Source organism: Tauraco erythrolophus, chromosome 23 (assembly GCF_009769465.1).
Source record: "Tauraco erythrolophus isolate bTauEry1 chromosome 23, bTauEry1.pri, whole genome shotgun sequence".
In the NCBI taxonomy this organism is placed as follows: Eukaryota; Metazoa; Chordata; class Aves; order Musophagiformes; family Musophagidae; genus Tauraco; species Tauraco erythrolophus.
The window spans coordinates 1,904,419-1,929,865 of NC_141487.1; the positions used below are offsets into that span (position 1 = coordinate 1,904,419).

At 51.8% G+C, this 25,447-nt stretch overlaps 2 protein-coding genes across 2 annotated transcripts; both read right to left on the minus strand.

Moving 5' to 3' along the window:
• Positions 1-1,184: 1,184 nt before the first annotated feature.
• On the minus strand, positions 1,185-13,000 carry SDHB (succinate dehydrogenase complex iron sulfur subunit B). The gene is made up of 8 exons (XM_086625630.1): positions 12,911-13,000; positions 11,802-11,929; positions 10,380-10,465; positions 7,048-7,184; positions 6,612-6,728; positions 4,266-4,367; positions 3,935-4,057; positions 1,185-1,399 (listed from the first exon to the last, which is right to left on the minus strand). The coding sequence occupies exons 1-8, from the start codon at positions 12,983-12,985 to the stop codon at positions 1,322-1,324; spliced, it is 846 nt and encodes a 281-aa protein (XP_086481756.1). The 5' UTR covers positions 12,986-13,000; the 3' UTR covers positions 1,185-1,321.
• A 483-nt stretch (positions 13,001-13,483) lies between these two features.
• LOC104369686 (protein-arginine deiminase type-2) lies at positions 13,484-23,798 on the minus strand. The gene is made up of 16 exons (XM_009980420.2): positions 23,707-23,798; positions 22,052-22,238; positions 21,902-21,971; positions 21,667-21,728; positions 21,467-21,584; positions 20,714-20,839; positions 19,750-19,928; positions 19,455-19,558; positions 19,174-19,285; positions 18,988-19,095; positions 16,582-16,733; positions 16,156-16,300; positions 15,299-15,392; positions 14,414-14,499; positions 14,112-14,240; positions 13,484-13,722 (listed from the first exon to the last, which is right to left on the minus strand). The coding sequence occupies exons 1-16, from the start codon at positions 23,796-23,798 to the stop codon at positions 13,489-13,491; spliced, it is 1,998 nt and encodes a 665-aa protein (XP_009978722.2). The 3' UTR covers positions 13,484-13,488.
• Positions 23,799-25,447: the final 1,649 nt, after the last annotated feature.

Consider the following 25,447-nt stretch of genomic DNA (forward strand, 5'->3'; position numbering starts at 1 on the left):
ATTTTGTTCTAATTGGAACAGAAAAAAAAACCCTCAGGCAGCGCAGCGACAGTCGGAAGCTCCTCCGCACCCCACTGCGTTTCCGTCCGACCCTTTTCTCCGCAAATACGCCAGCTTTTAAACAAAAAGAGGTAAAACCCACTTTGTCTTCCCCAAAAAAACATGTTCACTAAAGTGAAGGGCATAGTGGGAGAGGAGGAAGAGGATCACAAAGCTCTTTGGATTCCAGCTGCTGATGGGATCCCCTTGGATTGAAGCAGGGAGGTGGGATTTCCAAGCGCAGGGACGCAGAGGGGATGGAAATATCGGCGTCTGGGAAGCGACAACGCGTCTAACGGCGGCAGCGGGGTCTTTCCTACAGCCCACGGCTGGCTCGAGACATGGAAAATAGGGATAATTCAACGACACGGAACAGGAGCCTAAACCACGTGGATTTTATGTGTAAAAACCTCTGACTAGAGCAGTCTGGCTCGCATCAGCTCTTGGGAACAAAGTTCTTTTCCTGGAACTAAGTTATTTCTGCAAGGGAAAATGAAGGCGGCAACATCGGGTTGGCTTCTTGAGACACCCATAAGGCTCTCTCACCACAGGGTAAGTAAATATATGGAAAAAACAGTGGCATTTTTTGGGGATAAACCTTTCCAGAGCGGTACACAACTGTTTTTACACCTCCTCAAGCCACTGGCAGCATCTCGGTTACTGCCACCACGTCTCAGAAGCAGCATCATGAAAATTTCTAGTTGTTTTTACTACATCTAGACAAAAAAAAAAAAATCAATCTATTAAATAACAAAACGGAGAATCCTTCCATTCTCATCCACTTCCCTGAAGCGCAAAACAACTGCTTCAAGCAACAACCCACCGCAAACATCGCAAGTTTGAGAAATCTGGAGTTAAAAAAAATCAAATCACTTGTACTAGGGCAAAGAGAAAGCTTCAACCTCGTTCTAATAAATTTCATCTTTTGGAATAAAAATAAACATTTCAGCAGGGCAGTGGAAAACACATCGTTCCTGGTGGCACTGCCACCAGTGTTTTGCCACCTGCTTGCACCCTGTGAGCTCCAGGTCCTCACTCTGCTCCTCACCAAGGAGTCCAGGGGATTTGAGAGCAGATCCCTGGGATCCTACGATCGAGGCAGCAGATCAATATTGTTAATCAATTAACAACTCTGATGTGTTCTTTACAGTTATTTATTGGACATGCAAACCTATGGGAAAAACACCGAGCTCCCTGCTGGAATCTCCTCTTCCTAAATCAGGTGTAAATTACTTCCAGGTAAAGCACGTTTGCGGGTTGCGCTTCCAGTTTGGGAACGGCGTTACGCAGCGGTCGCCTTCTCTTTGTAAGTCGCCATCATCTTCTTGATCTCAGCAATGGCTTTGCCAGGGTTCAAACCCTAAAAGGGAAAAGTTTCAGTTAACTCCTCTGGAAATAGGCATGTTAGAGCATCCTCCCTCCCTTACCCCGATTTAAGTCACAGTAAACTCATAAATATACTGTTACTCATAAAAAAAGCTGGCAGAGGTGGTGCTCAGCATTCCTTTTCTGTTGTTTGTTTTTTTTTTTTTCCTAAAAAGCTGGTGTCCAGTCTAATAATATGCTTCCTTTCAAACGCTGGCGGGTTCCAGGACACCAAGGGACAGCCCTGCTCCAGGCAGGCCGGGCGTTATGGTACGCAGAGCCCCTCGGTTACGGTGTGCTGACGCAGGTCTGCCACGCTCCAGCCTCAATTTTTGAGGGAAGAGCAAGTCAGCCTGGAGTAAAGATGCCAACGCTCCAGCTCGGAGCTCTACCCGGAGGCTGAACCCACAGCGCTTCCCGTTGCTTGAAGAAAAACACTCCTTTGACTTTGGAGGACCAGTTTGAATCAGCAACGCGAGGATCAAAGAGAAGAACGAGCGGCTGAGCCATAGGGACTTTCAAGAAAAGCTCCAGCAGGACCGAATTCACTTTTAGGGGTGTTACGAGATGATTTTTCTTGGAGACAGCAAACTGCCTCGTAAAAGCTCGACAGCGACTGTACAGAGATGCAGTTTTTCTCCTCGTTTGAGATAAAACACGCCGCGTGTCGGAGGACACTAAAGTGAGCAAGAACACGGAGTCACAAGACGAAAGCGCTCCTCACACAAAAGCCAGCTAAGCTTCCGAAAGGTTTTTTTTTTCTACAACACAGACACAGGTCATGTGGCAAAGGCCTTAATCCTGCAGCTCTGCGACCAAACGGAGCGTGCCTAATCTCCGAACGAGAAGGGGCTCACGACCGCTCTGCTCTACTGGTGTGATCACAGCGGCGGCGCCGTGGGACAGAGGATGGAGAGGAAATCACCCGGGCGCTGAGCTCACCACGCGGTCTTTCAGAGCCGACGGAGTCGACAGCCAGGATTAGAGCACGCGAGTGGAAACGTGTGATTAACCATAAAGGTGTCTCAAACTCGAGTGCCCAAGTCTCAGCGTGCTGTTTCCCTGCGCTACGCACATTCCGGAGTATGGCCAGATCTTTGAGTCGAAGCTTCACCTTTAGCTGAACTACGGGTGACACCAGATCACGAGCTGGCTCCCTCTACAAAGAGGGAATTATCTGTAGTCAGTGAATCACTTTCGAAAAACACACCCCAAAAAAATCCTCCTCCTGACCAACACTCGTCAACCCACACCTCTCATCTCATTTTCAACCCACCCAAACATTTGCTTTCGTATTATTTCACTGCTCAAGCAGAATTACTCCAGCAAAGGCTGGCGAGGAAAACAGCACGGTTGGCAGGAAAGCAAACTTGATAATCTGCCCAACAACTGGCACGAGGTCATCGCAAGACGAGGAAGTGGCACGCTCTGATTTGGGAAAGCGTGCTCAGTTCTCCAAAGAAACACCAGAAAGCACAGACTGTCTGGGAAATGCCCTGAGGTCAGGACGTCAGCATAAAACACGTCCCTCAAAGGCGCTGAAAACTTCCCGTAGCCTTCGTTACGCAAGTGTCACGACAGATCAGAGACGGCCCGCTGCCGTCGGAGTTTAAGGTTGCGCCGTGCGCGGGTTCAGCGTGCCACTCACAGGGAGCGCACCACCGATGGCACTATGCCAGAGACACCTCCCCGATCCGTTTCTGGCAGCGCCCCTCGCACCACCAGCGCCCTACTGCATACTGCATTCAGCTCTGGAGTCCAAGAAGGACATGGAGCTGCTGGAGCGGGTCCAGAGGAGGCCATGAAGATGATGCGAGGGCTGGAGCACCTCTGCTCTGGAGACAGGCTGAGAGAGTTGGGGCTGTTCAGCCTGGAGAAGAGAAGGCTCCGGGGAGACCTTCCAGCACCTTCCAGTGCCTAAAGGGGCTACAGGAAAGCTGGAGAGGGGCTTTGGACAAGGGTGTGTAGTGATAGGACACGGCGCAATGGCTTTACACTGAAAGAGGGGAGATTTCGATTAGATATAAGGAAGAAATTCTTCGCTCTGAGGGTGGTGAGGCACTTCTCTGTTGCCCAGAGAAGTTGTGGCTGCCCCATCCCTGGAAGTGTTCAAGGCCAGGTTGGATGAGGCTTTGGGCAACCTGGTGGAGTGGAAGGTGTCCCTGCCCATGGCAGGGGGTTGGAACTGGATGATCTTTAAGTTCCCTTTCAACCCAAACCGTTCTGTGCTTCTACGATTCTATGATTCTACTGTCATAATCCTAAATCCTGGCAACAGATGGGTCCTAAAAGTCACAGCCTCGCTCACGAGGAAGAGATGTTTCTGGGATGCTCCACGCAAAGCTCGCTGCGTCCTCTTGTACAGTCACTGCTGGTAACACGCTGTTTTCCAAACAGCTAAACGAGCCGAGGCAAACTCAAGGAAAACAAAAAACTAAGTGGGTATTTTCCTCTTGGTCTGAAATTGAAACGAGGTGCTCAGAAACAAGCCAGTAACCCCAGGAGGGACACGGGCAGGACGTACACGTACCTTAGGGCAAGTCCTTGTGCAATTCATGATAGTGTGACAACGGTAGAGGGAAAACGGGTCTTGAAGCTGTGCCAGGCGTTCCTCTGTGTAGTCATCTCTGGAGTCGATCATCCAGCGGTAGGCCTGAAAGTCAGCGGCATTTGGCACACCGAACGCGCCGGCAAGGTGTGGTAATCAGCAGGAGATTTTTAAAAGCAACACCTAACTCGGGAATTCCGGTCCAGGATCTGGACTACGTAATATTATCCCACGTACGCTCGCAAGTATTTGCGCCGCTTTTAGACAGGGAGTCCCTCAGCAGCCCCACGTGAGAAACGGGATCCATCCTTACCTGCATCAGGACCGCAGGACCCAAGTACTTGTCCCCGTTCCACCAGTAACTGGGACAGCTGGTGCTGCAGCAGGCGCACAGGATGCACTCGTAGAGTCCGTCCTGCACGGGGGCGGGAGACCACAGTCAAACCACTCCAGAAAGCCACCACGAAGCCTTTTGTAAAGACGGGGTTTACACGGAACGCGTCCGTCCCTCACCAGCGACTCGCCGCAAGAGCGGCTCCGAAAAACCTTACGCTGGAAGGAAGCGATTCCTACGTGCAGGTCCTCTGAAACGACATGCGCGCAATCCTCCTAACTCGACCCATAAAATAAACCAGGGATTTGTGACAACAGGGTGGGGGAAAAAGCATAAGCCGAAGAAAAGTGCGAAAACTGCTTCATCTTCCTGCATTCCTTCCTTCCAGCCTGTCCCAATCAGCGGCTGAGGAAAGGAGCAGATCTGTAACCAATTAACAATTCAAGGCCGTGTTAAAGAGGAGAAGAAAGAGCAAAGTCTGCCCAACAGCCCAGGGGAGGAGAGCTCCGAGTTTAGCATGTGCTTGGAGGGGATTCCCAAGCACTTCCAGAAGAGGAATCGTGCGAGTCTTTAGCCATTCTGCCATTTTTCACAGAAACGAGGACCTTTTTATTTTGGGCACTGAACAATGTTAGATCTGCCCATCATCACTTCTGTGTAGAAAAGAGTTAAAAGTCTGACAAGCAGAGGTCTCCCCAGTCTCCTAGCTCAGATCAACATCCCCAGGCTAAAGACAGAGTCTAGTCTGGCTTAAACTATGTATTTCAAAGTTGGTTTTAGGGCAAGGGTCTCATTAAATTTATTTTAGAAAGATAACACGATGCCAAAAACTCCCGGGAGCTTGCAAAAGGTTTACTGCCTTAGAGGGACTGCTCTTTTGGAAAGACTCACCTAAGCTGTTTAAGTTGAAGTTACCTTCTTGCTCTGAATTTGTTTTATTTCTAATTGTAACATTTCAAACAATTGGTCATTTTTAGTAAAAGGTGGGAGTTTTTCAGCTGACGCTGTATCCAAGTTCCTCCTGCACACAGGAGGAGCAAGAGAAACCAGACATAGAGCAAGTTTAGTAGTTGTGAGACATATTCAGGCAGCTCTTGCAGCCACTTTTAGGTTTGCTTATTTCTACTTGAGCGAGAAAGAGACTTCAAGGATGCTGCTTTACGAACACCATGTGGAGGGAGAGACCCTTTAGTCCTTATATATGGATCCAAGGACATTATGAAGTGGTGCAGGAGAATTAACAGTTGTCCTTGGACAGAGACTCTGTAAAATCCTGCGCTTGTTAAGACGTCACAGCGCCAGTTCCGTGGTGCTGCCGACAGCTCGGGCACATGACGGATCTACTCATCCAATGTTAACTCCACAGCAAACACATAATGGAAAACTCTCAAGGATCGCCGCAGAGAATCAGGCTGCAGCTCACGTGTTTTCATTGAGTCCCCTTTGAACAGCCTTCCCCTTTGCTGTTCACACTCACCTCCCTCTCACCACTCACCAAAATCTAGGCTGCCTGCCCGCTTCGTGCCTACTCAGCCGCAGCTCCGCAGCGACGATTCGCAGCGGAGCCTTTAAACCGTGGAGCGAGCGATGGATCCATCAAGACAGATCAGCAGCAAAAAGAGAAACTGCTGATTTAATGATACTTAACAGTGGCAGCCAAGGAAATCCAGACAAGAACTCAGCTGCACTACAAGCTTTTTTTAAAAGCTATTATCTCCCAGTTGTTCCAACCCTTCAGCTTTATGCAGAAACTTTGGACCAATAACACTACGTTCCCAGAAAAACCCCTCCAAGTAATGCAGGGCTCAAGGCAGGTATCTGAAGACTTGCACCAACACATCGTACTTGGGTTAGTCTCCACATCCAAAAGGGTTTAGCTTTTGCCCTTAGCTTTTAGGGCTGTAAAACCAGCAAGCAGCAACACGAGAGCATTGCTTAGCGTGCTGCAGCGAGACAAGGCAGAAGGCAGACGGCGCTGAGCCTGACAGCCTACGTGCCAGCACGAACCGCAGTGCCTTATCTCCGTTGGAATATTCCAAGCCTGTAGCCTTCACGGTGTTTTTACAAACAGCACACCGTTTCGCAGCGCAGACAGTGGAAACGAGATCAGAGGCCCCATCGCAACCACGACGGCGTTTCATTAGCAAAGGTTACCCCTGGCAATGCAGGCATGCCATGACACTGCATTTCAGGGAGCAGATTCCACCCACGTCGGGTTTTGCACCAGACAGCTTTGTCATTAGAGGAACTAGAAGCTACTGCCTGTGAGCGTTTAACCCTGGTCTTATCTGGAAGGGATTTCGACGGTAGAAAAGAAGTAGTAACCAGTTTCTGACGGTCTTCTATGGACTGCAGGTACTGCTCCTTGCCCTGTTTCGACTCATCCTTCTTCTTCAGGTAAGGCTCGATGGATTTGTACTGTGCGTAGAAGTTACTCAAGTCCTAGGAGGCAGAAGGCACAGAGGTCACGTTTAGTAAGCTGAATGGATTCACGAGAGATTGAACATCCGCTGCTGCTTCAAGAGAAGGCGGCATTTTGTACCTCAGCTGGTCACGCTCCCCCAGATGAGGACAGATTTAGTCACTGCTGTGCAGCTCAGACCCACCCAACTCAGAAAACACCAGCAGGTGTTAACACGCGAATTGTGAGACCTGATCTCGTTGGCACCTCCCAACGTTATCCCTTCCAACCCAATCCGAACCCCACGCTGCCTGGAACGCCGTCACCCTTGGTCGCAAGCTGACCGAGGCAGATACTCACTGGAACAAGGTCCTTCACCACATACATGTGGGGGAGAGGGTAGATTTTAGTGATCTTGTTGAGATCGGGGTCAATTCTTTTGATACAGGCCAGCGTGTTTCCACCCGCAATGTTCATCGCACAAGAGCCGCAGATGCCTGAGTGGGAGACAAAAAATAAAGCATTAGATATTTACCCTCTCATTCCACTTGAGGAAGAAGATCCTCTTGGTCCCGAAATGCCCCCGGATTGTCTGCAAGCAGCTCTGTACGTGACAAGGAAAACGCCAGACGTTGACACCGGGCCAAACGCGTTGCTATATTTAAATAAAGAACAAACACAGGAGTCGCTTTCATTAAAGCCTAAACACATTCCTAGCGTTCAACTTCCTTCCACAGAAGAGAACAAGCGGCTTGGACACTTCATCCCTTTTGCATCATTCAGCAGTTTTGCAGGGTGGGGGAAGCACTCGGCTTTGTTCACAAGTTGGAAGCACAAGCTCGGATTGATGCAAAGCAGCTAACGCCGAGGTCACAGAATCATAGAATGGCACAGGCTGGAAGGGACCTTGGAGACCATCTAATCCAACCCCCCTGTCATGGGCAGGGACGCCTCTCAACTAGACCAGGCTACTCAAGGCTCTGTCCAACCTGGCCTTGCACACCTCCAGGGAGGGGGCATCCACAGCCTCTCTGGGCAATCTATTCCAACGTCTCACCACCTTCGTACTGAAGAATTTCTTCCCAAGATCCAATCTAAATCTGTTCTCCTTCAACTTAAACCCATTTCCCCTTGTCCTATCAGCGGAGACTCTTGTAAAAAGTCCCTCCCCATCCTTCCTGTAAGTTCCCTTCAGGTCTTGGAAGGCAGCTATTAGGTCCCCCCGAAGTCTTCTCTTTTCAAGGCTGAAGAATCCCAGCTCCCGCAACCTGTCCTCGTCGCAGAGGTGCTCCAGCCCCTGGATCATCTTTGTGACCCTCCTCTGAACACGCTCCGACAGATCTATGTCTCTCTTATGGTGGGGACACCAGAACTGGACGCAGTGTTCGAGGTGGGGTCTCACAAGAGCAGAGTAGGGGGGAGAATCACCTCTCTCGCCCTGCTGCCCACGCTTCTCTTGATACATCCCAGGACGCGGTCGGCTCTGGGCCGCACGAGCGCACTGCCGGCTCATGTTGAGCCTCTCATCTCTAAACACCCCCAAAACCTTCTCTTCAGGGCTACTCTCAACCCACTCTGTGCCCAGCTTGTATTTGTGCCTAGGATTGGCCCGACCCAGGTGAAGGACCTTGCATTTTGACTTGTTGAAGCTCATGCAGTTTGCACTGGCCCAATGGGAACCAGGCGCATCCCCCGTCGGCCCTACAGTTACGGCCAAAACCATCCCTGAAGGTCAGGAACACAAAACAAAGTCCCTAAGACAGAAGCTTCTTTCCATGCCTTCCGCAGCGGGGTAGCGTGGTGCCATCCACGGCATTCGTTAACTCCCAAAGGTGAGAGGACAGACACTCACCAGAACAAACAGCATAAAAATAGCTGAACAAACGGATTAAATGACACCACTAATGATCTCCCAGTAACAGAAGGATCAGATGAAGGCCAGGAAAGGCCAAGGTTTGCAAAACGCCATCGCTCCTCACACCGCTGAGCGGGCCCGCCTCAGCGCCCGACGCGTTGGCCTTCCCCTCGCTGCCACCTGAAGAAGGTTATTGCTCCCACGGGAGAAACGGTTACGAGTATTTTCCAGCCAGCTGGAGAGGGAACCAGGACTGAAGACACGGACCCACGAGCAGGCAGCAGGAATACGGGATGGGTTGGGTTTCTCCCTGCTCCGCGCGGTAGAAAAGGGGCAAGATTTTCAGCCCAGCTTGAAAATCCATCTTCAGGTTCTCAAAGGAAAGTATTCAGGGCAATTAATTCCAGCTGCTGGGACGAGTGTTGGCTTTCTAAATCTCAGACACCGGGAACGACCGCGCTGTATGAAATTCCTCCGCCTGCTACGCAGATCCGACAGGAAACGGCTGCGTTGAAGCTTCCTTTTCATTCTAGGACCTTTAGGTCCAAGTCAAAACTTCTTTAGGCATCGATTGCACCTAAACTTCTTGTATCTGCAAACCCACCTAATTAAAATCCAAAGTCATTCCATAAAGGCATCCTGTATTTCCACAACTATCATTTGAGGCTCAGCATCCCAACATTATCCACGGATTGGGATTTTTTTACAGGGAAAGTCACCAGGACAGGGAAGTTTTAGCGCATTTAAACAGACATGCTGGTTTGTACCTGTCTGAGAGGAGCCAGGAGCTCTGCAACATCAAACCACCAGATGGCCTTTGCCTCAATCAATCATTTTGCTTAGTCAACAGGCCAAAAAAAAAAGATTCCTGAAGCTATTCCTAGAAGTCATTAACTACTCTTCCAGTTACACCCTTTCTTATTTCCACAGCAGCACTAGATAAAGCAGCCCCTACAATTCATTCCCATGCACCATGTCTGCACCTTCAATTTTGCTGTCGTAACCTCTTCTCACTGCGTCTCCCTACGCGGTCCGGCACTGCAGGGCAGCAAGATGAGCAAGATTAGGACAGGAACAGGAACAACTGGGGCTGTTGGAGCACACTGCTCACAGCTCAGTGTTGTGCGCTTACGCCCTGTGAATGAGCTTTAACTTTACTACTTTATCCATTGAGGTATTTCCTAGGCAGCAGCTGGAAGAGGCTGGCATCTACCCTGAAGCTTTCTGGTGGTTACACATACACTGTCAGCAATAAACAGTCTTAGAATCATAGAATGGTTTGGGTTGGAAGGGACCTTCAGGATCATCTAGTTCATTGTCCTGCCATGCCACCTTCCACTACAGCAGGTTGCTCAAAGCCCCATCCAACCTGGCTTGAACACTGCCAGAGATGGGGCAGCCACAGCTTCTCTGGGCAACCTGGTCCAGTGCCTCACCACCCTCAGAGGGAACAATTTCTTCCTTAGATCTCATCGAAATCTCCCCTCTTTCAGTTTAAAGCCATTGCCCCGTATCCTGTCACTACACACCCTTATCCAAAGCCCCTCTCCAGCTTTCTTGCAGCCTCTTTAGCTACTGGGAGGCTGCTGGAAGGTCTCCCCAGAGCCTTCTCTTCTCCAGGCTGAACAGCCCCAACTCTCTCAGCCTGTCTCCAGAGCAGAGGTGCTCCAGCCCTCGCATCATCTCCATGGTCTCCTCTGGACCCACTCCAACAGCTCCATGTCCTGCTGTTGGGGACCCCAGAGCTGAACGCAGCACTGCAGGGGGGTCTCCCAAGAGCAGAGTAGGGAGGCAGAAGGGCAATCTTCAGTTTAGCAGACCAGAAAATCCTTCTTACCTTCCCTACACGATCTGCGGAAGGTCAGAGTGGAGTCCAACTCATTTTTAATCTTGATCAGAGCATCGAGCACCATGGGCCCACATCTACAACAGAAAACAAAGTCAGTGAACCTTTAACTCCGCCCTGCAGTCTCAGTGCTTGACCTCTGGCACTCCAATCAAGCAGCACCTAAAAAGACTTTGATCACTCACAATTAATGATACACTTTTTTTTGCAAATCCTGGGCAACAAGATAGAAATATCTTGATCAGCAGCATGACCCATTCGCCTCGGCACACCCCAGGGTCAAGGTGGGAGAAAAGCCTTTTCTTTTGCTCATGCCCAGGAGATCTGGCTCAGCTGGAGAGAGTTCAGACAGCACAACTGAAAACTGGGTGCCTTGCTACCAGTTATTCTCCTTTTGGGTCAGGTTTTAATGAGTCTGCCTGTTCTCACTAGTCACACGAGGCAGCGCTGCGCACAAAAACAGTCTTGGACAACTTATGTAATTTTATACATGGCAGACATGGCAACACCCAGAAATAATTAAACGGTGCAAGTCACACAAAAATTTTGAGTTCTCCATCATGTGCTTCTTAAGCAGGGAGCTGCGTGGCTCTGTACACGAAGCTTTCAGAAAGTTCTCGAGGTGAATTCCTTTGGCAAGATCACATCAGTGACTCAGGAGCACAGGGAAGTCAAGGTACACAAGCCCACGTGAAGGTTTCTGCACCGTGGGTAAGACTGCGCCCCTCCAGAACCACAGCAGAAAGCTTTCTTGGTGACAGCTACACCAAAGCACACAGGTGGTTACTACAAGTTTAACACGACCTGCAAACTGGAAGCAACTGAGTGTAAAGAAAACTATGAGAAGAGTCAATAAAGCCTTCCACCTTGTCTCTTCAGGTCTGGGACTGCAAGCTACACGTAAATCAGTTTCCTTTTGTAACGTGCCCCAAAATTTACCACGTAAATAAAGCTTATTGAAGCCGCAAACACATTCGAGTCCTCGACACAACTCAGGGACACAGGTAAAACCTCACAGAAGTCACAAAATGAAGTGACTGTTTTACTGCTGACAGCTAGTGAGACACTGGCATTCAGGGTACAGTTTTATTTGCCAAACTTGGCACCGACAGGTAAAGGAGGGGAAAATAAGCCCCCATGGTCACAGTAAGATTTGATTTCTCAGGAAATACCACTGATCTTACCTGTGCTGAGGACACAGTGCTTTGTAACACAGCTGAGGCACCACCTTCCTAGCTGCTCCAACGAGGTTTTAACAGTGCCTGAAGCTTAACGAGACTGCTGACACCGTTAGCTGTCAGCTCCAGAACTCCTCAGCCACCCTCCGTTATCACTTGGCGGATAACCTGGAGCACACGCGGCCCCAGCACACCTGCCTGGCAGCAAAGCCTCTCCCTACCCGGGCATACTCACTTATTCAAATCCACTTCGTACGTCTGCATGTGGGGCTTGTCCCCGGGCTTATCGGGATCCCATCGGTAGATGGCAAATTTCTTGATACGAGGTGTGGCCGCAGCCGCCGTCTGCGCTCCCCGACACGTCTGTACACAAATGACAGCAAAACAGCCCTCAGGTCCGTCGGGGTGGCTTCTAGCTCGGCAAAAAAATGACTTGAGGCTACATGCTTTGGGGCAGGAGGTGCAGGACCCATCGCTGCTTCACATGTGGGTACTCGTACAGTTTTTGGAAAGTCCTCCCAGGGATTTGCTACAGCACCTGCGCCCATGCAGCTACCTCTGTCCTGGGGCTCCCTCCTCCATGAGGTAGAGGAGATAATCCAAAAAATAAGGGGCAACCCCTAGGTGCTCCTGCAGTGCCTGCAGACCCTCCTTCCTCCACAGCCCTGACAACTCTCCCTGCCCCACAACCACCCTCAGAAGCTCCCAGTCATGTCCCTACCCTGCTCCAGGCTGACCACCCCCTCCTCCCAGGAGCTTTTTCCCTCTCCAGGCCACCTGTCCCTGCTCACCTCTCCCCAAATTACCCCATATCCCTATTTCTCCCGTTCCCACATTTCTTCCCAACCCCCTTCTAGACATCCCGCACCCCCAATTTCCTGTCAGTCTCCCCCTAAACCCTTTCCAGACCCCTTCCCACTCCTTTTTGCCCCGAGACGCTCTCCAGCATCCCCCTCACACACCCTATTGCCCCTCAAGCCCACTCCCCTTTCTCCTACCCACTCTGAACCCTTTTCCCATTCTGTACTGCATCCTGGACCCCCTCCTGCTCGCCCCAGCCCCCTCTGCACCCCCCAGTTCCCTCCCAGGCCCCTCTGCACCCCCCCCAGTTCCCTCCCAGGCCCCTCTGCACCCCCCCCAGTTCTCTCCCAGGCCCCTCTGCACCCCCCAGCTCCCTCCCAGCCCCCTCTGCACCCCCTCCCGCCCCCCATCTCCCCCCCTTTGCCCACTCCCGTATCTCCCACAGCCCCTCCCGCCCACCACACACCCCCCATCTCCCCCCAGGCCCTCAGCCCCTCGCCCCACGCCTCCCCCCGAGGGCTGCCCGGCTCCAGGCCGCCTCACCGGCCGCGGGCCGGGTCGCAGGAGCCGCGCGGGGACGCCGCGCCTCAAGGAGACTCCGACCACGGCCGCCGCCATCTTGGCGCTGCGCAGTTCCGACCCCGCTCCCGCCCCGGAAGCAAACCCCGCCCCCCTCGCGCGACCATAGAGCGCGGCGTTAAGCGGCGGGGCTTCGCGGCGGCCATCTTGTGTGTGGCGGCGGCCGCGGGGCGGGCGCCATCTTGAGTGTGGCGCGTCCTGTGGCACAAGGGTGAATGGCGGAGTCAGGATGCCTGAATTCCCCCTTTTTGGGGAGAGAGAAGGCCAGTGCGGCTCCTCATTAATTCCCAGCGGAATTCTTTCCACAAGGGAGGTGGCCAGGCCTTCCTGCCTGCCCCAACACCAGGTAGGGCCAAGGGCTGAAATGGCGGCCCCCCACCTCACTCTCCCTCAGGGCTTTCCCCCTTTCTCTCATGATTGTCGCCTGTTAGTATTGAATTTCCTGCCTCTTTCCTCACAGCAAATTTATTTATTAACTGAATCACAAGCAACACACGCCAAAAAAGCCACCGGGGGCGAGGTGGAGGGGGAAGGAGATGCCGCTATGGCATTACGTGCCACCATTTGAAGGCGAAGGGCCGTCGCTGGACGTTGGTGCCGCAGCGGACCTCCCCGAGCCTGCCGTGGTAGGAAGCCACGTCCTCGAGGAAGCGGCAGCGCAGTCCCAGCGGCTCCAGGAGGGAGCGGGTCCGATGCTCCAGGCAGCACTCGTCCCCCATGATGGGGCCGAAGGGTTTGGGGATGCCCAAGTCCTTGGCCAGGACGATCATGGTGACCTGTGGAGGGACACAAGAGGAGCCTGGTAGCATCAGGACAGGCTTCTCTGATTGATAAAGCTGAAGAAAAGCTGTCAGCCACCTTCCTCTGTCAGCCTCACCCCAAAATGGGGCCTCGACACCACTTTTTGCAGCTGCCCTCTCCCAGGCCTCCAAATCCAGCATCGTTTTTCCCCTTTTTTATCATTAAAATGTGCCCCACGCCTTGCAGTTTCACTCCTTTGAAAAGTTTTTACCCCAAAGCTACGTAGTTTAACCCAACTACAGGAGGTATTGTCTTTTTCTGAGTAGCTGTAAATGTTGTGCTTTTTTGGGACAACTTTGGGGACTCATCCTGGCTGAATAAGCTGTTTTTTTGGGAGGACCCAAGGAGCAGCAACATCCCTCACCATGTTGGGGAAGTACGGCACAGCTTTGCCCTGCTTATCGAGCTTGAAGAGGGCCGGCAGATCGACGATGTCCTCCTCCGTCAACCCCAGCTCCTTCTTGAGGATGTCCCTGTTCCAGTCGATGCAGCGCTGGAGAGGATCAAGAAGAGCAGGTCGAGGGAGGGGACACAGGTCGGCACGGTCCCCAAAACCATCTCACTTGGGAGGGGAGCCAAAATGCAACACCTCCCTTAAGGATTTGCACCACCCTAGGGTGGTTATTGCAAGAAATATCAATTGTTACCAGAAATATCGGTCATTACCTGGACATACTGGTTCTGTTGCACCAGGATGTCGTTGGAAAGGACCTTGTTAATGGTGACCCGTTTTGTGTCTGCCCCTGAGTATCCTGCAAATGCAAACCCCCATCAATGAAGCAGTGCTGGTAGAAGCCTGGGTTAAAACATGGCACAGAGATGGGTAAAAACCCCCAAAATACTGATGCCCTGAGCTTGGGGTTAAGACTGCTGGGAATCCCAATTCTTAGTTTATTGGGAAACTGGGTGGGAAGAAAACCTCTGCCCGTTGGAAAGGACATTGGAAAAGTCCTATCATCCATCCTCCCGCCCACAGGAGTCATTAGCTCCTAAATTTCTCCACTCAGATCCATAAAACTAGAGCTACCACTCCCACCCATTGTTTTGGGACGGCCGGGTCCCGGGTGGGTGGCAGTGACCCAGAGGGACTCATGGAGGTATGGAAATCTTTCCCCAACCCCATGATGTTCAAAATCACAATTAAAGGATGCCCAGAATGGCAGCCAAAGTGTCATTGCTGCAGGGAGGGAAGGGCAAGCGTGAAAAAAACAGTGCTAATTTGGGGTGACGTGAGAATGCCCGGTTGTCCCGCTCCGTGCTGGAGCTCTGCTGGCATTTACAGAGATGCTCCATCCCACCAAGCAAGCATCCCCACCGTGCAGAGGGCTTTATCCCTCCCGTCCCACTCGCTTTCCCAAAATAGGGCTTGAGGAGGCTGGGTATGGTGGGCAGGCATCCCGTTTGCCAGCCGTGAAGGGCATCCGGGTGGGAAAAGGTCCCCACGTCCCCCTCCCGGGCGCTGCCGCCCTCGTGCCGGCTGCTCTGTGGGGTGGCTCCGGCTGTCTCGGCCGACATCAAAGCTCGGTCGAAGCTGCCCCGCTGTCCCCTTGCCTTTGAACATGGTGGCTTCGCCCTGGCCCTCCTTCTGCTTCTCCCGAAAGAGCTTGTAGCACGCCGCCGGGCTGGCCATCAGCATCCGGAATCGCTGGGGCGAGGCAGGAGGGAGAGCAGTCACCAAAAGTGCCTTATCCAAAGCCTTGGCGGACCTCAGGGGGTTGTTTTTGCAAGGGACCTGAGCTTAAACTCTTAAAATTAGGTGGTTTTGCTGTTGTTTAGTGCCTGAGGGGATGTATCCAAATGAGGTGCGGTGATTTGCACTGTCAGCAAATACCCACCAAACTGCCCCCGAGGGGTTAAACTGGGGCAGGGAGGAAAACTGCAGCCTGGCTGCAGCTGGGCCCAATCCTGCCTGCCCCAGGTGGGGATACAAACCCCCGGGAGGGTGTTGCTGGAGGTTTGGGTGAGCTGAGATGGTGAGTGGAGGGATGTTGCTGTTGTCTGTGTGGTTTTTTGGTTTGTTTGCTTCCAGGCTGCCATTGCGATGCAAGGGGGAGGATGGACCAAGTGTTGGAAGCAGTAAAAACCATGATAAAGGGAGGAGCTAGCTTTGGAAAACATCTGGGAGATGCTGAGCAGCTGGGAGCCCTGGCAAGCCTGGATGAATCTTGAGGTTTAAATTTCTTGGACTACCTTTACAAGCATCTTTTTTCTTCTACCTGTGCTGACTACTAACTTGGTGAGTCCCTTTTTGTGTCCAGAGCCCTCATTTTGGGGACAGGGGTGAAAATCCAAGCAAATACTGGCTGGGATTGATGAAAAAATGAGCTTTGGGGTTATCCCTAGAGGTGCCCCAATGGGATTAGTGTCTCAGGAGAGAAACTGTGGAGCAGTGTGGGGTTTTGGGTTACCTTTTTGTCAGAGGTGGGCACAAAAGTGACAAATTCATCAACGTGGCCCACGGAGAGCCAGTCGGAGTAGAGCTCCACGGGAGCCTGCACTTGCTGGGCGTAGAGGAAATCCCGCACCACTCTGGTCATCCTCCTCCCTGCGGATCTGGGGGTGAAATAACCCCAAGAGGGGAAATAAGGAGAATAAATATTTATGTATCGATATGTACATACACGTAAATTGCTACCAAGGTGGAGGAAAGAAAGGAAGGTGCAAATGTGAGGGTGGAGAATTGAGCACTGGGGTTGGGTGCAACCACCCCATGGAGGACCACGTTTGCAGCTGGTTAGGAAATGGCTAATTAAGCTCGTTAACATGATTTTGGTGATGTTTAGAGGCACTTGTGGTTCCTTTGCCCCCAAACATGTGGGTTTTCCATCTCTTACGTGGGGAAGCTGCTACCGATGAGGATCCTCCCCAGGGGATACTCCTTCCCTGCCACAGTCACAGGTGGGCTGACCTCCAGGTTGCCAAAGGAGTCGAGGCTGGTGATGGCTTCAAAGAGGGGCTCTCTGCTCACGTAGCCAAAGTCAGGGCCCTGGGGAAAGAGAAACGGCTGTGGGCTTTGCCCTGAGTCCCTCCTGCCTCCATGTCTTTGCTTTTATCCTTCCTGCTGGGCTCAGACCTGCTCCAGTGGGTAAAAATACCAAGAGCGAAGCCTCTCTGAGGATGAGGAGAGGCTAAAGGAAAGGCAAGAGGATAAAGGTCTCTGGGTCATTTGGGCTCAGTAGTAAAAGGCAATTGCTGGGAGCAGAGCTGGGGTGAGATCTCTGCTATCCTGCAGCTGATGCTTAAGTGTCTGCATTAAGCTAATTAGGTGCTGGGGTAGCCTGAAGCTGAGTTTCTGGGTAGCTCTTGTTCAGCTAGATGAACTTCAACCCCTGAGGGTAAATCCACCCGGGCATAAGAGCCACCTGAAGGGCTGTACTTCACTTAAATCCTATTTAAGTGCTGATTTTCAGGACTTAATACATCTGGGGTTTAAGGCGTTGTGCGTACAGGGGTAATTAACCCTTCGTTGTGATGTGCCAGGATCAAACGCCCGTGGGAGAGATTGCAACGTTAAAAATGGGGCAAAAATGGCAGCGGGGGGGACAAAAATCCTACCTTGAACCTGTCCTTGCTCTCTGATTCAAGTCGCCAGGAGCTTAGAGCCCTTGGGACAAGATCAGGTGTCTGTTGGGTTCGCAATAAATCCCCCTCACTTATTAGTGTTGGGTTTCCTTAGTGGTAAACCAAATAGACAGGTTGGTGAAAACGAGCAGGGAGACCTGAGGGTGCACAGTTTTGATCCAGAAGCTGCTTTATTTTAATTGAGGGTGTTTGGAGAAGCTGGGATAGAGTGAGTGCAGCAGGGCTGCCTTTCCCCTAGGCTCCCCATACGTTTTTTGAGGTGCATCTCTAGAGGATGGCTGGGGGGTGGGTCAGATCCTTTCCCTGGGTGCTGCAGGAGGGACTGAGCATGAACCACCTGCTCTCGGCTTATTTCAGTTTAATAAACGACGGAGCTGGTACGGTTTCAACTGTCACTGGTTCATCCCAGGTTTGCGGGTCGCATCCAAGTCCTATCAGTTCCAGATTGATTTTGAGGGGCTAATTCCCTCTCGTCTCTTTTTTCCCTGGCCCAAGGTCCCAGGGGCTTAGGGTTTGGCCGGGGCGAGAGGAAGACTTGTGTGTGTTGTTTTTGGCTGAATATTCCTAGCTGGAAAATGAGATTGGAAAGATAAGAGTGGGGATTAGGGGAGGCTTCAAAACAGAAATTGGAGTATAATGTTTAGCAGCTCCAAAGGCTGAAATTGCTTCTCTAAATATGAGGCAAAGCAATTCCTAAAGAGGGCAGAGAGCGGTTGCCCGGCTTATTTGCGAAGGAGCGGATCAGGGCGCTATTCCCATCCCATCTGAAGAATCCAGGACTGTGTGTACTCATTTCAGGCATGAGAAACGATGTATTTCAATGCTTTCAAAAGCGCTTAACCTTCCCCAAAGTGACGTGCAGCAATAAAAAGTGAGCTGTCCTCTTCTCCCGTTACTGATGGAGAAAAGACCAGGGCTGAGGCTGCTGCCAGGGCCTGGTTTGGATGCATGGACAGGGATTTCATGGCTACTTGGGGATGTCCTGCCCTTTCTGCGTGGTGATATCTCAGAGGGATCATTCAAGCCATCTTTTTTCCTATATTTGTCTTTTCTGGGCTCTCCCAAAATGCCCTGGCCAGGGTCACTGCTCTCCCAGGGAGCTTTCTTTGCATGCCTTGCCCGTGGCTGGCCCTCTGCCGTGGCAGGGGTGTTTTTGGCAGCTGGCTGCATCATGCTGTCTTCCGAGGAAGTAAATTGACCCCTCTCACACTTTCCTTTCCTGCTTGGGAGCTGCTGCGTATTCACAGGAGGAAAGGAAAAACCAGCCCATTGCTTGGATATTCAGAGGGAAGAAATCCACCCCTGTCCCAGAGCTTGTCAGGAGTCCTTTGTTCCCAGAGGCATGAGGTCCTCCTTGCCCCTCTCATCCAGCACCTTCTGGATAAAGAGTTTTCCAGATGGCTGGGATGTGGATTAGGCTCTGATCCTTGCTTTGAGGGGGGTCAGGCTGTTGGTGGCCTCCCAGCTGGAAGTGGATGGGGTGGTATCTCCATGCAGTTGCATGCAGAGGTGTTAAAGTCTCGTTTTTTTCAGGCAATTCATTGCAGGGCTTCTAAGGAGCCATGTGCAAGTGGGATTTTTAGGAAAAGTTAAACAGGTTAAGTGTAAAAACCTTCAAGCTGCTCCTTGAGCGATGCAAGCGACTGTCCTGCTCTTACCAGCAGCTCCTTGATGGGGCATTGCTCCAGCCCTCCATTTCGGGGGGAATCTAGCACCACCGGGAAGCTTTTGTGGGGAGCATGGGTGTAGCCAAACTCAATCTCATCCTAAAGAAGGGAGGAAAACCTGCATGGGGTACATCAGCAGGGAGGGAAAGCTTTGCCCACCCTCTGGTGCCCACCTACCTGCATCCAGCGGTCCCCACGGTTGATGTAGCCGGAGCAAACCTTCAGCTCGCAGCCGGCCTTGTTAACCAGGTTTTTTATCTCCTTGATGAAGAGGTAGTTTTCCTTCATGCTGGGAAAGTGGATGGCAGGAGGGAAGGAGATGAAAGGCTGCTGGAAGATGGATATCCCATCTACCTTTCCCTCTACCCATCACCTCCCCAGCCTGTCTTGGAGACCTCCAGGGAAACCGTGGGGCTGATGCCGGTTTGGCTGGGAAGGCATCGTCCTTTGGCCTTTACCTGCTGACGAAGACGTTCACCGGTGCCAAAGTGTTGGGAGTCATGATCCATGGTGCTATCCTGAACACTACTGTGTCGGTGAAGATTGGTGTGTGGGGAATACCCTGGGGGAGGCAAGCAGAAATCGGGGACTTTCTGCACCCTGTTTACCTCTATTCCGCCCAAGTATCCTACCCTTGAGATCATTTTGGGGTAAATTAATGGGCACTGCTCTCCATTCAATCCCCATCCCCTTCTCCATGCCCCTTGGGTTGTTGCACCTCCCATCTATGCCCCTTCCCCGGAGCTTCCAGACCTCAGCCGCGGTCTCCAGGAGGCTGACATGGATGGAGACCAGCCCAGAGAAAGTGTCATCAGGAAAGCGGAGCCCCTCGACGAAGAAGCCGAGCTCAGCGGCCCCACCGGTGTACTGCACAGTGTGGTACAGCTTCCTCCGGCCCAGCACATGGACGTAGCGCTGCCCAAAGAAGGGATCTGCAAGAAGAGAAAGGGAAAAGTGGGAAATTTCCAAAACTTCAGTGGTGGTTTCAAGCCTCTTTTGCTTGTGTGCAAGGAGGTACCAAAATCCCTCTGTGCTGGAGCTTCCCTGCCTCTGTGGGTGGATACAACTGACAGAAGTACTTTAAAATGGGAGTTAAGGGGCTTGGAGTTTTTGCAGCCATGCACAGGAAGGGTGGGGAAAGATGTCTCAGCCTTTCTTTGGGTGGAACCATTGTTGGGAAGGTGATTTCATGGGGTTTCTGCCCTTGCAACCCCCTTTGACCTGTTGTGGGACAGCAATGTCACCAAACCACCCTGCCAACACCTCTGTACTGGAGGGCAAGACCAAGCTACTTAATGGCACATTTCTGGGCTGGATGAGGGCTTTTGGACCCAGGGAATAAACCACTGTGCCCAAAACAAGGAACAAGGAGAGAAAATGTGTTGTAGAACATGTTGCCATCATGGATAAAGCATCTGGGTGTCAGGACACCTGTGTTTTTTTGCTACTCCTTTGCTGGATGACCTTGGATAAATGGATTTATGGTCCTGTGCCTCTGCTTGTTCTCTCTAAAGTTTTCCAGTTGATTGAGAAGAGAGAATATTCAATGTTGGGAAAATCTGGAGAAGCTGAGGGCATGATTTGCTTCAGAAGTGCCATTTGAAGAGCATGGAGAGGACAGGTCAGAGATGGGAAGAGAAGAGCTTGTCAGGATCTCAAAATGGATCCAGAAATGAGGAGGGAAGGGTGGAGGAGGAGGAGGTGAGGAAGGACTTACTCTGCACATAAAAGACCCCAACTTTGTCAGCGTCGGAGACGGGAATATAGAGAACGATTTCATACCCACGGGGCAGGCGCTGTGGCCCTTCGGTCCTCAAGACCATCTGAGACATGTCCAGCAAGTCTGGGGTGCAAAGAAAAAAAAAAAATTGGGCGATGGCTGATTGCACAGTGCAGCTCTGGCTGGCTTGTGTGCTCCCTCCTGGAGTTTGCATCCCAAGAAATCCCTTTTCCCTTGCTGCCAGCCTTTACAAGCTGGAAAAACAACCTACGGTCCTGCTGGCAAAGCTTGTGGCTTGTGATTTGAAACAAATGCCCTTTATTTTTTTTTTTCTCTTCTCCCAACAGCGCTGGCACAGCTGATCCCCGGCCTCAAGAAGTCGATGGGCGCTGGCTCTGTGTGGTTTTAGTTTTCCAGGAACAGGCAGGTATTCCTGGATGCCATCCTCACGCCTTGCCCCGAGCTCCTTTTGCCTGCGTGAAGCATTCCTGGGCCGAGCTCTGCTGTCGGTGGCACCTCTGCTATTTTTCTGGCCGTGCTTCACGCCCTGCTTGACCACAATTAGTTTGTGTGGCATTAAAAAAATAATAATTCCCATTTTGGAAGCTTACTCAGCAGCTTGGTGGAGAGCAGCTCATGGGCACCTGGTTCCCAAGCAAAATTTAATCTCCAAAAAGGTTAAAGAGGGGGAACAACGGAGCATTTTTTGCTGTAAATGAGTTTGTTTTTTTTTTTTTGAAGCTGTGTTACCTTCTTTGCTGAACACCCTTTCCTCGTTGCTGTCAGATGCTGGAGTGAAGGGGCTCTCCTTGTCGCAGCTGACGAGCAGGATGGCCCCGTGTCCCTCGGGACCCCAGGTCCAGCTTGCCTGAAACATCCCGCTGGGGCTTAGCGAGCTCAGGCTTTTGCAAGCCTATGGACTTTCTGTGCAGTGGAAGAGGCTGAGTTACCTTGTTGGGGTTGTTCTTTTCCACCACGCCGTCCTGATCCGCGTCGACGTCCAGAGAGATGCCTGGATGGACAGACCCCACCATCATCCCAGGGCACGGCAAGGTTGGGTGGGTGCAAAATCCCCCCAGACCCAGCAAACCTGGGTCCATCTCTACGCCCACGTCAAAACACCCCACTCCGAGTGATCAAAGGGTTGAGGAGGGAGTGCTGTGTCGCAGAAGCCTTCGTACTCACCGATGCCGGTGAGGAAGACCCCAGCTTGGTTGATGGGCTGCCCTCCCTCTGCGTAAAAGCTGACCGTTACCTGCAAACCCCCAAATCCCTGGTTGGGGAAGGATGTTCTCCCTTCGTGGAGGTCCCACACCCCAGCACCCCACTTCTTACCTTGTTATCGTTGACCTCAGTGCTGGCCCGGCTCATGCTGAACCTCAGGACCGTCCCCTCATCCAGCGGCCACCGCGTCCCACTGCCAAGGGCTGACCCGGCCTCCGCTCGGCCCTGGCACACCACCTCCACGCTCACCCCCTCCGTGTGTTTCACGCCGAAGGAGACCGCCCCGGCCGGGGCCGCCCTGCCCAAAACACTCCGTATTTTCAGAGTTTTGCACAGAAAACACCCGCTTCTCACTGCAATTAACTTCACTGCCCAAAACACAGCCAAGACCGGGCACGCTGGCGTCTCCACGCTCACCGCCGGCACCTCTATGCCCTTTGCTCCCTGCCTGGGAATGCTTGAAGTCCCTTTGTTTTTTAGGGCAGAACATGCTATTTCAGCCAAATGAGTCCATTTTGTAGCCATTGGTGCAGATGACAATCTATAATAATCACAGCCAAAGCACTCAGTGCTGCTGGAACCAAACTTGGGTGGTTTGCACTTCAGTGGAGAAATCGGTGTTTATTTTCCAGCTGAGGCAAACCCGGTACTTAACAGCTCATCGGAATGGCGTGGAAACCCAACTGAGAGGCTTTACCATGGGAAACTCTAATTTTTGGGGTGATTTTATCCAACCCCAAAGCAGCTGATGTTGCGCTGCTCCCAGGCCGACGTGCCCTTGCTTTTCTCCTTCCACTCCATGCATCCCCTTCCCCTCTCCTGGCTCCTTGTCCTTAATTTCCCCGTCTTTCCAGGGTTGTTATTATTTTTGGGCAGCTTGCAGCTCCTGAGGTGCAGGCTCCTGACACCCGAGAGCTTGCACCGTATCACCGTTACAGCATCATTTATTAGATTTCTGGATGCCGGCGGCCCCGCCAAACCTGCACCGGGGAGGGCTGGGGGGAGAGAGGAAACCTGAGCCCTCGTTTGCTGCTGCCTGAGTGTTTCTTAAATTGTTAAATTACATTTAATTATGCACGGAAAAACTGGTTTGGTTTCGTCATTTCTGGGTTTGGGGAATCCCACTGGGAGCGGAATTGACCCGGAGACATGCCGGATGAGTTGTAACTGTGCTGCTTGGCTTGTATATCGAGGGTGAAATTTGCAAAAGCAGCAAAAACCAGAATTAACCATTAAACTTTTTCCTTCGGGAGCGATAATTATCTTGAAGTACGGTGCTAGGTTTGGTTTAGGGGAGCAGGGTTGGTGTCATGGGGGCTCACATGCTTTCCCAGGACACTGCTTGGTCATTAAATCTTGTTTTCCTCCCCTCTCCCAGCTGCATCCCCTCCTTTGCAGTCCATCCCGTGGCTCCTGCTCATCCCACTCATCCCTCTGCTCTCCAGCAGCTTTTTGAGATGACGCTGGATCTGTTGACCGCAAACGGATCAAACCCATCGCCGTTGCAGACCGGGGGTAAATACCACATCGTGCAAACGTGGGTGCTCAAAGCTTTCCTGGGACTTGTGCAGATTTGCAAAACCCAGGGAAGGTTTTGCCCACAAATTGCATTAAATCACGCTGTCAGGGCAGTGGGTTTTGAGGGAGCAGAAGGGAAAATGAGGAGGGGGGATTTGCAGAAGGATAAATAGGGGGTAAAGGGGAGGAGAAAAAGTGGAGGTGCAGAAATGGAGGGAGGAAGGGGAGCGTTGGAGTGTCCCACTCACCCGTAGACGTCGGCGGAGATGCGGGTGCCCAGCACGCACAGGGCCTCGATGCGGTTCCCGTGCTGCAGCCGGAGCGTGCGGTCCCCCGGCATCTCCCTGTGCAGCAGCCCGGATGCCTCAACGATGGGCACACTCACCCTTCCCCACCCGTTCCGGGTGGCACTGAGCTCCCTGACAGCACTCAGCTGCTTCTCTCCTTCCTCCCCAGCACTCCTCCCTCCTCCTCCTCGACTGATCCCGGGAGCAAATCAATCAGCTTTTGGAGCTTGCAAAGTTTGGGATGACAACTCCCCTGGTCCGAAAGGAGGGGGTGGTTGGATTGGACCCTCTAAAGCCCCATGAAAATGATCTCTGAGGGGAGGGGTGGAGAGGGAGGGCTGCTGGCCCGAAGCCCAGCTGCCTCCCAGCCCTATGCCAGGAGCTCCCCCAGCTGTCCCCACCTCCCCGTCCCTCCGGCATCTCCCCGACCCCAAACGGGGATGAGCAGCCCAAGGAGGAGGCGATTTCGCAGCGCTTTGGGTTTCAGCTGGCGTTTGCATCCATGGGGTATCCGCTCTTTCCTACTCTCTAGGGAACAGCTCTGGCTGCTCTTGGGAGGAAGAAATACAAATGCCAGCGCTTAGGCTGGAGGACACTCCTTTTTTTTCTTTTTTTTTTCCCCCTGCTTATTTTCAAAGGAAAACTGGGAAGCGAGTTGCCAACGAGGGGAAATCGGAGGTGGTTTCGCACAGGCAACTTGCTGCTTGCCACCCTGTGCCACAGCAGAGCATGTCAGGAGCAATTGCTGCCCACACAGGAGTTTGCATTATTTATTAACATCAAACTAAATATTCATTTAAAAAAAACAAGCTTCTGCCCCAGATTTTGGAAGCCACAAGCAATTAGTAATGAGGAGAAACGTTCAGGTTGATGTTTCCTATTTATATCCCTTTTGGGATTTTCTTTTTTAGCTCTCTCTTCCCTCTGTGGCCAGGGTGTAGGAAACAAGCTTAAACCCAGTTTCCCACCCGAAGCAGATCCTGTTTTATTTTATTGTGACCTGAGCAAATGTGAGAGAGGGTTTTGTGTTGCTGAGCAAACTCCTGGGAAGAAAAAACCTGCAGTTTTGCTGCTTTTCTGCATACGCAAAAATGAAGTTCGTGGCGAGAGGGAGGGATTTTATTTAAGGCTGTAGATGTTCTCCTCTAAGAATATAAGAAAGTTTAAACCACTTTGCTCCCAGACTGTGCCTTTTGTAGAGCACCGTGGGCTGGGCAGCACCGCTGCGGTGCAAAATGGGATGGGGATTTAGGTTAAATGACCTCTGGTTTAGACACTCTGACCTGGGAGCTGACCTACCAGCAGCTGGAAAATACTCCTTCTTCTGAGAAGCATCATGATTTATCTGTTTAACTTCTGTCTAGTTAAACCATCAGTAGTAAGAAATACTAGTGAAAGAGGAACCAGAAGGAGAAATAAAGGAAAAAAAAGAAACCAAAACTGCATTATGTTTGCATAAACGGGCTCTGTTCATCAGCTTTGCATTGTGTGAGACTTATTTTCCCTCTTTTTACCCCAGAGCAGAGCCAGCAGCTGGTGTTGCATGGGATGAGGTGGCCTCTCCTCCCTCCTGGGCTGGGGAAATAGAGGTATAAACCCACTGGTTTGGAAGAAAATGAGCAAAAAGCAGCTTCTCCTTTATCACTTTCACTTCCCAATTCCTGCACCTAAGGATTTGGCATTCCAGTTGTCAGAAAGGAAA

What these genes read in the sequence shown, in the direction of transcription:
- SDHB (XM_086625630.1), bottom strand. Translation starts at nt 12,985, where the DNA reads ATGGCGGCGGCCGTGGTCGGAGTCTCCTTGAGGCGCGGCGTCCCCGCG. An exon ending in TAGAAGACCGTCAGAAACTG is followed by an intron (nt 4,368 to 6,611) that starts GTTACTACTTCT and finishes GCCCCCGTGCAG; the next exon opens with GACGGACTCTACGAGTGCAT. An exon ending in GTCCTGCGGTCCTGATGCAG is followed by an intron (nt 4,058 to 4,265) that starts GTAAGGATGGAT and finishes GCTGACTTTCAG; the next exon opens with GCCTACCGCTGGATGATCGA.
- LOC104369686 (XM_009980420.2), bottom strand. Translation starts at nt 23,798, where the DNA reads ATGCCGGGGGACCGCACGCTCCGGCTGCAGCACGGGAACCGCATCGAG. An exon ending in GCCCCATCAAGGAGCTGCTG is followed by an intron (nt 16,734 to 18,987) that starts GTAAGAGCAGGA and finishes CTCTTTCCCCAG; the next exon opens with GGCCCTGACTTTGGCTACGT. An exon ending in TGCCGTACTTCCCCAACATG is followed by an intron (nt 13,723 to 14,111) that starts GTGAGGGATGTT and finishes GTCCCTCCACAG; the next exon opens with GTCACCATGATCGTCCTGGC.